Source organism: Chlamydotis macqueenii, chromosome Z, assembly GCF_036417535.1.
Source record: "Chlamydotis macqueenii isolate bChlMac1 chromosome Z, bChlMac1.mat, whole genome shotgun sequence".
NCBI lineage: Eukaryota > Metazoa > Chordata > Aves > Otidiformes > Otididae > Chlamydotis > Chlamydotis macqueenii.
In genome coordinates, this window is record NC_141593.1 from 14,762,993 (window position 1) to 14,775,620 (window position 12,628).

Genomic DNA, 12,628 nt, shown 5'->3' on the forward strand with positions numbered 1-12,628 from the left:
GATAAAATATATATCAAAGGTTTGTGGGTTTTTTTTTTCTAATTTTATTTGAAAGAGCAATACTGTGCTGTTGCTGAACACAGTTCATAATTTGTCACAGTTCAGAAAAGCAAGTTACAATATACTGCTTTAACTTGTGGTTGCAATTCCTAGGGGGTGACGGGTCGGGCTACCATCTACTGACCTTCTGACACACCTTCCACTACGTGCACCATTCTGACAGTCTAGAACTGTTTCGACTCTGGTTGCACTCAAATCAAGAAAGATTTAAGCATCCTCCAAAACTCATGTGGTTGTGAATTCTTGCTCTAGCACTAGTATCAGTGAGCTGAATGCAACCAATAACAAAACTCATTTACATATTGAGCATTACAGGCTTGTACCAACTCCTGCCATCAAAGGCTAGCACAAAGCTGATTCTGAGACTGCTGACTACTGCAAGTTAAAAAGTTGAATAGCTTAGTTGTTCCGAGCATCACCAAGATGTAGACACTCTGATTTTCAGCTTTAATTGCTTATTTTGTACTTTAATCTTCAACACCATCAGCTCCAATGCAAATGGTGGAAAGGGGCAGGAGCTGTCCTTCTCTGAACAGGCACAGTAGACATGCCTAAGCTAGAAGGCAGAGCCAGGTGGTGCTTTCAAATTTAAGGGCAGGATGCCTTATCTATTATGGGGACTGATGAGATGATCAGTTGGCTTTAAGAGCAGTAATCAATGAGCAGCAGAATGACTCTGAAGAGCCACCCATGGGAAAGTGGAGGCAGGGAGGCTCGGGTAAGTACAAAGCAAGAACCAGTCCCCCTTCACAGTTTTTCTGAGAGGGATAAAACAATACCATCTTTTGTAAGACAGTCCTAAAGATGAATTATATTTCAAAAGCTGGGACTGAATTCCTCCACTATAAACAGTTTCTGTATGAAAGCATTTAAGTTATCTGGAAACACAGCCCTGAAATAATAGGCTTTCACCAGACTAATGAACCCTTTCTTTCCATTTTTGTAACAGAATTATATTAAGAAGAAAGATCCAGATGGTCCACACGGCTTGTGAACCCGCAACTTTGGGTTTACACAAGGCCAGTTTCCTCTTTCTTTCCTGTTAAAGAAAAAAAAAAAAGCCCCCTGAAAACCCAACAAGTCAGCACTACTCCAACAGGTTTCCAAGTATCTCAAACTTTATTTTAATAAAGGATCAGCCTCACAGACGGTGAGGTCCCTGCGGTTAACTTTGTGCCAGTAGCTCACTCCTTGGCCTGTCCACTGCCAGCAATGGACTTTGTTCCATGGCAATTTGTTTTTCTGGTGCCAAGGTAAGTTTCACAAGGGCAACCTAAACCAAAATACTCACAAGCACTATCGCCATGCATCATTGCTCCATCATCTTCAGCAGAACAAACAGATTAGTATTCATCAATTTATAATAACTATTTTACCAAGGCTTGACTGTACAAATACAGCAAGTTATCAAATCCTAGTGAGTGACAGGTAATACAAACACTTCATTACACACACAAAAAAATTGTAATTTAACAGACAAATACATTTTTGCTACTTTATATTAGATAATGTAGCTTTGTAGAATTAGCAAAGAAATAAATTCAACAAAACTTCATTCTGTACATTAGCTCAATTTAAATATATATTACAAGCTTACAAGGCTCATGTCATAGTTTATTTCCCATCTGGGCTTTACCAGAATGGAATCCCCATTAGTACTGTGTACCTACCACTTGCAAAACGGACAGCTTTTTGCTTGCATTTTGGGAGTTAAAGAAAAAAAAAAAGAAAGAAAGAAAAGACCCCACTCCTACAGTATTACCAATAGGGAGAAGAACATCAAAGCCAAATTCAAAGTTAGAAACAGTCTTTCAGAAATGTATATATTATATAAAGAATAGCAAGAGGCCAGAGCTCCAGAAAAAGTTATCTTCCCACTCTTCCTTTGTTTGCCAATTAAAACAACTCCCAAGTATCTGGAACTTTTATTTGAAAATTCTGCTGCCCCAGATACTTCTACTGAACAATCCCAAAAGGTGACAAATCAATAAATCATTTATTTAGAAGAAAAAATAATTACCACCTCCCTTCTTTTTGCTATTTATTTCCTCCCAGGCTGCTGCCATTTATAATGCCGGTATAGAAGAAGTAATACAGGTGCTAGGAGGAATTACATAGTAACTAACACAGTGGGTCACAGAGTTCCTTGGAAGAAAGCCACCTGTCAGGCTAACCGTTCTTGATACAGTCATTTTGACAGGGGAGACAGATTCTGTTCCAGCAATGAATGTTACTTGGTTCTACACCTTTCCCAATGCAATGGGGCAATGGAAGGAAGGCTGGGAGAAGAAAGCAAAGGTGATAAAGGGAAAGAGAAGAAGTGCAGTATTCAAAAGGTTGACTGCTTACTGTCAAGGCACTGAGAACCCTAACTTTAAAAGCCTGGACTATTTTTCCACACACATCAGTACAAGTAGAAGTTAACAGTGTAGGTTTCAAGTCGTTTTACAAAGAGCAAGCACAAGATTCTTTTTTTTTTTTTCCCTATGTACAAAGACCTTGTAATAGACTACAGTTACTACTCAGCAATTAAAAAAATTCAGACATGTTAAGGAATACACACAGCCCCTGGCATGTCCCTCCATCCCCAGTATATTCATGATTTTAGTGTTCTGAAAATGCTATAAATATCAGCACACCGTGTTATGACAAATCTTTTCAAGGAGCTTAAACAGTTTTTCCATGCTCCAATGATGTCCTGTTGTACACTGAAACTTCAGCACTACTGCAACCTTTTTCCTCTCTCTCACCCTACCCTCACACCTTGTTTCATTCCCCACCTCACAGAGGTATCTTAATGCTCCCCATTGGAAATTGCAACAGTAACGCCTTCAGATTCTGTTGTTGCAGGGATTCTTGGCACTTTCTTAGCAGGGCTTGGGATGTGCTAAGAAGAAGGGGAAAAAAAACCCATTAAATTCAGTTTTCCAGTTCACAGACATTCACACTTCATGGCTAGTCCAACTCTCAAACCAACATTCATGCAACACAGGATGGCTTGGTCTTAAGTCAATCAAATCGGTCATGCTTCATGCAAACTGATTATGTGAGAAGAGCCAGTCTGTTCTTGTTTCATTCTTACGCAGTTTCATTCTTGTTATGATGAAATGTACTTTTTAAAATCCCATGTTAAATTTTCTACTTCTGGCTTGTATGTTACATATGCTAACAAAGTATTTAATATAAGGGACATGCACATGCTAAGACAAACACATAAACCGTTCCACCACTTCTATCAAACTTTTAGAGAGTGCTGTGTGTTCACCTCATGAACAACGCCTGGGTGGACAACTTCAACTCCTGCCTCCAGAGGTCCATCCCCCATAAGTGGGCGCCGCGCATAAGTTCTCCTGTGTTTTTCATCCACACGCACAAGGTACCATGTTCCCTCGAAGAGATCTTCTACCGAACACTGCGGAATATAGTTGGCTGTAAAAAAAAGCCAGGAACACACTGTTAGCTGGTTCCTGATAAGAGCTTTATACAATGCAGGCTTTTGCAGTTTGGACGTAGTAAGACAGAAAAAACAAGTCTGCATTTTCCTTTCAGCCATGCTGGGCCAATCAACATGAAGCATTCAGAAGAAGAGAAGGTTGTAAATTTCCTTCATTCAACATCCTAATCATTTAAAGTCAGATGAAGTAAGTGATAAGCATTTTGCTGTAAGACTAAGAATGTTTATATTTATTAACTCCTTACCCAAATGATGTGTTTCCTGTCTAAGCTTCATGTTTTCAGCAAAGACATCAGGTGCAATACATTTTCTTGAATCAAGTCTTGTTTTGAGATCAGAAAGGCTGGCAGTTATTTTGTCCAGTGCAGAACCTACAATATAAAACCATCATGTAAGGTAGCACCAGTGCTGAGAACTGCATGCTAGCATGTTAACGTTTCAAACCCCTGCAAAATATTTTGCATTACAGAAGCAAAAAACTTTTATTCATTTAATAATATTCCCAATTACTCAATCACAAAATATTAACAGAGTTTGAGGAATATTATTTACTTGCCCAAGAAGACACATAAACATCCCCTGGAGCTGGGACATCTTCAGCTTAGGGTTAGTCTTATCAGGCACTGCTCTGCAGGTTTCTTTATGCTGGCAGGTAGCGTAACAAAGCATTGAGAGATGAGCGGCACAAGGGAGTTAATTAAGGTATCTGCTTTTCACTCACCAGGAGTGGCATCCTGTGTAACTCTGATGGAATACAGCGTAGCAGCAAAACCAGAGCCATATGAGAACACACTGATCCTCTGTCCTGCCAGCTGCTCAGGGGAGTACCTGCAAATCAAGCAACAGTATTTTAGAGTCAGAATTAAGCCAAGGTGCCCATTTTAAACCACTAGAAAGCACAGCTAGCTTAGAAAAAGCAGCCAGCAAGTTGCATTGAGTACAATACACATTTCGCATGCTACGTGTGTAAGTGATGACTTTTAAAAAACACAATTTCAAACACCGCTGCTATGTGATGAGTTCCAAAGCTGCCAAAGCAAAACAGAGAAAAGAAGTGCCCAGAATATGATTATCTAGAAGGCAGACATTTTTCATTCTTAAGTGACCTAAAGCCTAAAATGAACAACCACATCTGTACAGACTAATTTTTTAACTTCAGTCTTTCTGCTTAAAGCAATCTAGTAGAAAAAGGTTTGCTAGATGGTGCTTTTACAAAAGACTTCATGAAACAAAAACCTTTTATGACCTTACATATAAAAAGCTATGACTTTTTTCCAATTTTATGCTTACTGGGCTAGAAGAGAGGCAAGGCAACCATAGACTGAAGGGGTATACATATTTCCATTCTGATTGGATACGAGTAACGAAGCTTTGGTTTTCTGATTGAAGAGCTCTGCACTAGCTTTCATAAAAGCTTTTTCCACATCTCTGTCAAAGTATGTATCTTCAAGTTTTACATCCCTATTAAAAAAAAAAAGTTCAGAGACAGTTATTAAAATAGCAGAAAGTAAAAACACGTCTTAAATGCGTAACAACTTAAGATTGTGTGAGTAAAGAAGACAGCAGCCATTCTCACCTGAAAGCTTCCAGACCACTGAAAACACCGTTTGCTGTTTCTGGGTTCTGGTCACTGAGAAAGTCATTCAGCAAGAGTCTAGCCACGGACTTCTGCACCAGTTTACAGTAGGGAGAATGAAAGATCATGAATCCAAAGTCATTCAAGGTGAAATGTCTGTCTGTTCCCTCTGGAAGTGGCAGAAACGTTGTGTTACAACTTACGTTTAGTACTCACTTCAACTATTAAAATAAAACAGGGAGGTGGCAAGATACTAGTCATTGTAACACATCAGCATACAAGAGACAACTGCAAGACTAACTATTGCTGTCAAGTTCACCTAAAACACTGCTGCCACTTCTATTTAAAAATTACTTTCTCGCTGATCTTTCTTTGCACCAACAAACAATGTTTGCGCTTTTTCTGGAAGAAAAAGCTAAGCTTAGCAGAATCTCTGTATCTCTACCCGGCATTTTGACATAATAAATAATCTACTTCATTTCACTAACTAAACTCCACACCTATGCTTCTTTATATGAGTGAAGCTATTACTAAACATTCGGGGTAAAAAACAGCAGTATCGTCACATAACATTTAAATGTTAACCTCAGTATCTTATAGAGGGGTTTTTAAGCAAGTGTAGCATATGTAACGCCAACAAAAGCCTGTAGAGACTACTCCTTACCTACTGTCAAGTACTTAACCATAGCTGAGCAGAAACAAGACATTTCTTATGGGAGAGAGCAAACACTTCAGCTGCCTCAGAGCACACAAACATGAAGTAAAGGACCCACATATTAGTCTTTAGATTGGATGCTAAAACTTGAAAATAGATTGTCTGTGTCGTTACACATTCCAGCATTTGGCAGATCTTGCAATATCATCAGGCGAGGCTACATACCCTTTTGCCACTGGGCGTGGATTTTGTTGCGATACACAGCATAGCAGCGATCTAATGCACTGAGGTAGCACTGTATAGACAGTTTGCCGTCAACTACAGGATATTCAGAGACCATATCTGGTTTGTAGAAGTCATACGCGTGCTGCATGTGGGTTCCACGCAACCCTGATGGACAGAAATAGACAAAAGGTGAAAATTACTTTATTCAGCTGCTTGGAGTCAACCACTTAACACACGTGGTGAAACAAGCAATATCTGGGCCCATCAAGCAGGTTTTGGTAGCATTTCAGACCCTTTACGGTTACCTTTCAGGTAATGTTTCACACAGTTTTCAATTGCTTGTTATGTACAGTAAGACCAAGCGTGATAAACACAAGTAACAAATTATTTTTGTCATTTTGCCTTGGAAGTAGAGCACTGTCTTATTCAGCTCTAGTCCACTCTTTGTCAATTTTATTGGGGAATTCCCAAGGAAATAAACAGATAAGAGCACCTCACGTTGTTCCTTGCCACCTCCTGTAACAGGACTTGGCCAAATCAGCCCAGAGTAAGAGGAGACAAAGTACAATTTCTGACACTAGCAGGAGTTAATCCAGCCCTCCAGCAGTGCACAAAGACCAGGGGACAGGCTTCAGGACGGATCCAGTTATCGGGCTGAACAGTATTTGTTTTCTCACAGGACTAACCTCTCTCAAAAATTAACGGAGCATTTGGACCAACTAGCATAGCAACAGCACCAGCTCCACCTGTTGGCCTGGCATTTCCAGTGGCATACACAGCTATGTCTCCAGCAACGACAAGTGCATAGCGTCCTGTGAAAAACACACAGAAATAACAATGAGAAATAGGCCAGAAATAAGCACATTTTAATAGCCATCACCAATTTTTAGGCCTTTGCTTATAGAGGAGATGACCCCGAGATTAAGGGGCTCTTCAATCCTGACTTTTCCCCCACATTTCAATTTCCTGACAGCCACCAAAACCTACAGGTAAAGCCCAGTGAATACGAGCCACATTGCTATTTTCTGCCAGAGCACTTAAGAAAAAGACTTCAGAAGATAAAAACAGTTTACCCTTTGGGTTTTATATGGTTAAACATGAACAGTCGTTATAAGGCAGACTACTCAGAATCAGGGGATGATGTAACTTTTCAAGAAAATACCCTGAACTCACCATCCCAAGAGCTGGACTCAATCCAATTAATAGCATTAAACAGAGCAGCAGTGCCTCCGTAGCATGCATTGGTGGTGTCGATTCCTTCTACATCTGTATTGCCAGATTCTTCAAAAAGCTGCATCAGGACAGTCTTTACAGATTTTGATTTATCAATTATCGTCTCCGTTCCAACTTCTAATCTCCCGATACAATCATAGGAAAGGCTGTTCCTCTCCATGAGCTTCTGAACCACAGTCAAGCAGAGGGAATTGATATCCTCCCGGTCAGAGCAGAACCCCATCTTTGACTGGCCTAGCCCAATGGTGTATTTGCCAGCATCCACACCATCATACTTCTCCAGCTCTGTCTGGTCAACATACTGAGAGGGAAAATATATTTCCAGCGCAACAATTCCCACATCTTTGGGCCAGCAGGATTCAGCATTCACTGGAAGAGACCCAGGCATCGTGGTAGATCTTAAAGAAAAAAAAGAAAACCACAAAACACCTGATTTATTCACATCCATTTTAAGAGACCAATTTTCATCTTGAGGAGATTTACAGAAAAAGTGAAATTTCAGGTATTCTACAAGGTCATCTGCAAAAGGTAAACCTCTGCCTCTGGGGAGAATTTGATCTGAGCAGACTGTAAATTAATCACTGGAAATGTTGTAACATTTTATATTAAGAAGTACTTTTAAGTGAAAATAAAAATTTCAGCCCTGGAGATGAACAAATGTAGGTTAAGCCCAAGTTACTTCACTGAAGCAAAACATAGATGTAACAAGTCTTAAGTGTTTGAGAAACAAGTCTTAATGTTCATTATTCTACTTTTGCTTATGCACAAAGTCTCAATTTCACACAACCAAGCTATAAACATTGGATTTATTTTAAATGTTGCTAGTTGAGAACTTAAGTCCAATATTTATCCTCACCAGGAAACCTCTGCCTTAAAACAGGTCAGGACTCTTCAAAATTGTTTTTATTTTTAAACTAAGTGACCTAAGTCCCTCCATTTTGTTTATACTTGCAACAAAGATAGCAGAAATAATTGTGGTATGGGGTTTGGGTTTTTTTTTTTTATTTTTGATTGGGTTTTTTGTTCATTGTTTCAAGCATATTCTGTTTTGGCATTCTGGAACACTGAACTCCTAACGCTGGGCCTGGAGGAACATTTTACAAACTGAGTTGAACACACAGTAGTTCTCCTTCATAGATCAAGTTTTCTTATTGTAACCCCCTAATTTTACTGCCACTACACTCGAGAATATACTATACTCGAGGACAGACTACATCCCATTACTTTAACCCTGTCCCTATTACCCAGACAGGCACTATCTTCCCGTACTTTTGCTTACATCCTGACAGAGCACTTGTCCCTTCATGCCCCGCTGCAAGTACCATCCCACTGACCCTACCCAGCTTCTTCCATAAAACCACAATGAGCTTTATAAAGGCATAAAGACTTTCTCTGTAGGAATGATGACTTTACAGGATGCGTATTAAGACAGATGTTAGGAAAACATTAGAAGTGTTTTCAGTGACAGGTATACAGTCCTATGAAAGACCTCAAGAAGGAGCACATGGCTTGTGATACATTTTGACTGTCTCTAATAAAGCTTAAACAGTACCTAAAATAGAACCATAGAACCATTGAATGATTTGGGTTGGAAGGGACCTTTAAAGGTCATCTAGCCCAACCCCCCTGCAAGAAGCAGAGACATCTCCAACCAGATCAGGTTGCTCAGGGCCCTGTACAACCTGGCCTTGAATGTTTCCAGCGATGGGGCATCCACCACCTCTCTGGGCAACCTGCGGCAGTGTTCCACCACTCTCATTGTAAAAAATTTCTTCCTTATATCAAGTCTGAATCTGCCTCCCTCTGTTTTGAAACCATAACCCCTCACCCTATCACAACAGGCCCTGATACAGAATTTCTCCCCGTCTTTCCTGTAGGCCCTCTTTACTGGAAGGACGCTATGAGGTCTGCCCAGAGCCTCCTCTTCTCCAGGCTGAACAGCCCCAGCTCTCTCAGCCTGTCCTCACAGGAGAGGTGCTCCAGCCCTCTGATCATCTTCCCGGCCTCCTCTGGACTTTCTCCAACTGGTCCCTGAATTAAATAACCTATGTAAATATTTCCCTTGTAGCCTTTATTCACATTAAAGCACGCAAACAGGAGAGACAGGCTGCTCACTGAAGCACCGCAGAACAGCCGCACAGCGCACCGCTCCGATTTTAAGCAACGCAACCCATTTCGCCTTGTTGCTGGCCACCCTGCAGGGCCAACTCCCGTTCACCCCACTCGCGTCCCCTCGCCCACGCCCCGCGGGACCCACCTTCACCCACCCCGCCACCAAGCCCCCTCACCTCAGGCCACCGCCGCCGCTCCGGCCTCGCCTGAGGGCGGCGGGCGCCCTCCCCGCCAACGCCTCAAGGTTACCGGTCACCCGGCCGAGGAGACCGGCGAGCAGCCACCGCCGGAACGGCCTCCAGGGGGTGAGGAGGTGGGGGGGGGGGGAAGGAGAGCGTCACGCCGCGCCCCACCCGCAACGTGGAACCCCACCACCCTCACGCCACAGCAGCCCTGGCCTCCTCCCACTCGCCCCCTCCCCCTTTTTTTTTTTTTACACGTTGCGGAATCCCATGGCCGGCTCCCGGCGCGGAAGACTGCGCATGCGCACTGCGGTATCCGGTGCGGCCCGGCGCGTAGTGCGCAGGCGCGGGGAGCTGGCCACGCCCACGCCTCAGGGGGACGGGGAGGGCGGGGCCCGGCCCTCCCCGCACCCCTGAGCTATAATTTCGAAGCGGTCACAAGGTTGTTGCCTTCACAGCTCTGTTTCTGGCACCAAAACTTCCAAAAAAGGGGGTATTTAGGGCCTTCTGCACTGCCAATGTGTGGGCAGAAAAAAAAAAAAATTGGGAGGGGACACAGCAGGCACAACTGACCCCAGAAATATTCCATACCACAAAGTTGGGGGGAAGAAGGGGGACCCTGCGAATGATGGCGTTGGTCTTCCCAAATAACCATTATGCGCGATGGAGGCCTGCTTTCCCAGACACCTGCCTGCCAATGGGATGCAGCAAACAAACTCCTTCTCTTCCTTCGCTTGCGTGTGTGGCTTTTGCTTTATTTAAATCATTTTTACCTCAACCCATGAGTTTTCTCACTTCTACTCATTCTCTCCCCCATCTCACCAGGCAGGGAGTGAGCGAGCGTCTGTGTAGGGCTGAGCTGCCCACTGGGGTCGAACCACGACAAGTTCTCTCAGCAGAAAACTTTCTGCGGAAGACAACGGAAGGAAGTCCCTCTGAATCGTGTTCTCATGGCTCACCGAATACCAAGCTCGCCTAACGCAGCGGCCTTGAAAAACGTCGCTACGTGAGCTTGTTCTGATCACGGAACAAAATGAGACACATGACATCTTAAGTCAGGCGTTACGGGGGGAAAAAAAAATTGTTTTCTTGACGTAAGACAAACGGCCTTTTGTCCTCCTGGTCAAGCGGCCAACAACATCCCACCACCAAGTTTTTGCTGAAAATGAAAAGCACTCAAAAGTACGATTTCTTTTAAAAGAGCGAGCACCTCAAATGCTGTAATAAACGCAGAGCCTGCTTTATTGTGTGTCCCCTTAACCCCGCGCAGGGAATGAACGAGCAGCGTGAAACAGCCACTGCTTTCTGCTGGCGTTGCCAGAAATGCGTTCTCCCACAACAACCAGTGGCTCTCGCTGCCGTTGTTAGGAGTTTGAGAACATTCTGTCGATAATTTGGCATTACCGTTTCCTGCTGAAGTCTGTAATTCAGACAGGGCAGCTGGCCGGACCTCGGGGAGCAGACCCTGGCCACAAGCAGCATGTTGGGTGCCCCGCTTTGGGTTTCACCCCCGGCTGGGGGACTTGGCTGGCGACGGGCTCTTCCGGAGCCCGACAGCGGTGGTCTGTCAGCTTCAGCTGTGACGTCACTTACACACACCCCTCATCATCCCCGCGGCGCGGACAGCTGGGCCGGTACCGGGCGCATCCGCGGGAGGTCCCCGCCTCCGCCCGCACCGCTGGCAGGGAGCCCCCACGGGACGGGACGGGCAAAACGCGTGACGATGCCACGCCACCGAGGGAGTACCTCGAGTTCGTTCGTACGGACCCACTCGCGGCGCCCCCCCCACCCCCCCCCACCCCGCGCGAGGATGCCCGATACCCTCCCTCCGAGTGCACCCCGACCGGGGCTCTCTCAGCGACACGGGTGGGTGTCGGGATGCTCACGCCCCTGCAAACGCCGTCACGAAACGACGGTTTCCCAGGGGGCAGTACCCGACCCCTCCGCCCTGCGCGGCCGGGAGGCGGCTTGGCCAGGGGGGTCCCCCGCCCGGGTGGGCGCCTCTGTCGCGACACTGAGGGGCTATCGAGGGCCCCCGCCAGGCGGAGCCGCCCACCCGGCCGCGGAGGGGGCTTCCCCCGAGGGGAGGGCAGGAAACAGCGCCCGGGGCCCGGCAGCGGGGATGCCGGCTCTTTCGGGAGCCGCCACGCCCCGCCCCACGCCACGGGCGATGCTGCGGGATGCAGCGGGCAGCGCCTAGTGCGGCGTGCGTGCCCACATCCACGTTTAACAGCCATCCTGATACCCCTTTGTGGTTTGGTTTCTTCTTTTCTCTCTTTTTTCTTTTTTTTTTTTTCTCTCCCTCCCTCTCTTGCCGCACTGCAGGCGCTACTGCAAACCCGCTGGCGTCCACCGGCAGCACCGTTTCCAGATGCGCCGACCCATCCCCCGGCCCCGGGGGCGGCTCCGCGGCCCCACGCGTGTTCCCCGCACGCGGCTCCGCGCCCTCCCGCCGCGGCTGAAGTGAGACAGGGGTCGTCGCCCGGCGCACGCCGCCCAGCCCGCGGGCCTCCGGGGGCCGAGCCGCCCTCACCTGTCGGAGGCGATGGCTCCCGGTGTCGCTCGCCGCTTCGCGTCCTCAGCCACTCGCACGCACGAGAGGGAAAACACCGGGTGCCGGCGTGCGGCGCCTTTAAACAGCCCCGCCGCCCGCGCGCCGGCCCTCGCCTCGAGCGGCAGCTACGCCGGCCAATCACGACTGCTGCCGCCCAGGTCCCGCCCATCGGCCGGCCCGCAGCCGGCGGAGAAGGCGGGGGGAATGGTGTGAGAAAGTGACGCGGCGTGGCCAGAGGGCAGCGCGCCAATGAGGACGCGGCAGAGGCGGCGGGCGCTCAATGGGAGCCGAGCGCAGGGCGGAGGCAGCCAATGGGAGCGCGCTGCTGACCGCGGGTGAGAGTAGGACGGCTGCCGGGCCCCGGCGAGGCGAGCGGGCGGTTGCCTGGCAACGGGAGGGCAGGCCCGCCCGGCCCGGCGACAGCCGCCCGGCGACCCGACCCGGCCCTGGTCTAGGCCCTGGTCCCAGCTCAGGAGGTCCTAGCCCGGGGGTCCCGGCCCAGGGGGTCCCGGCCCGGGGCTCCCGGCCCAGGGGGTCCCGGCCCAGGGCTCCCAGCCCGGAGGGTCCCAGCCCATCT

At 46.9% G+C, this 12,628-nt stretch overlaps 1 protein-coding gene across 2 annotated transcripts; it reads right to left on the reverse strand.

The window, feature by feature from the left end:
• Window positions 1–1,160: 1,160 nt before the first annotated feature.
• HMGCS1 (3-hydroxy-3-methylglutaryl-CoA synthase 1) lies at window positions 1,161–12,157 on the reverse strand. 2 transcript variants are annotated; one of them, XM_086770286.1, is made up of 10 exons: window positions 12,031–12,157; window positions 7,144–7,601; window positions 6,657–6,782; window positions 5,971–6,135; window positions 5,091–5,259; window positions 4,805–4,975; window positions 4,236–4,342; window positions 3,760–3,885; window positions 3,326–3,489; window positions 1,161–2,947 (listed from the first exon to the last, which is right to left on the reverse strand). In XM_086770286.1, exons 2-10 carry the CDS (start codon window positions 7,589–7,591, stop codon window positions 2,855–2,857), a joined length of 1,569 nt encoding a protein of 522 aa, XP_086626412.1. In that variant the 5' UTR covers window positions 7,592–7,601; window positions 12,031–12,157; the 3' UTR covers window positions 1,161–2,854. The 2 variants fall into 2 exon arrangements, with proteins under 2 accessions (XP_086626412.1, XP_086626414.1); XM_086770288.1 differs by lacking the exon at window positions 12,031–12,157 and adding an exon at window positions 9,492–9,634.
• Window positions 12,158–12,628: the final 471 nt, after the last annotated feature.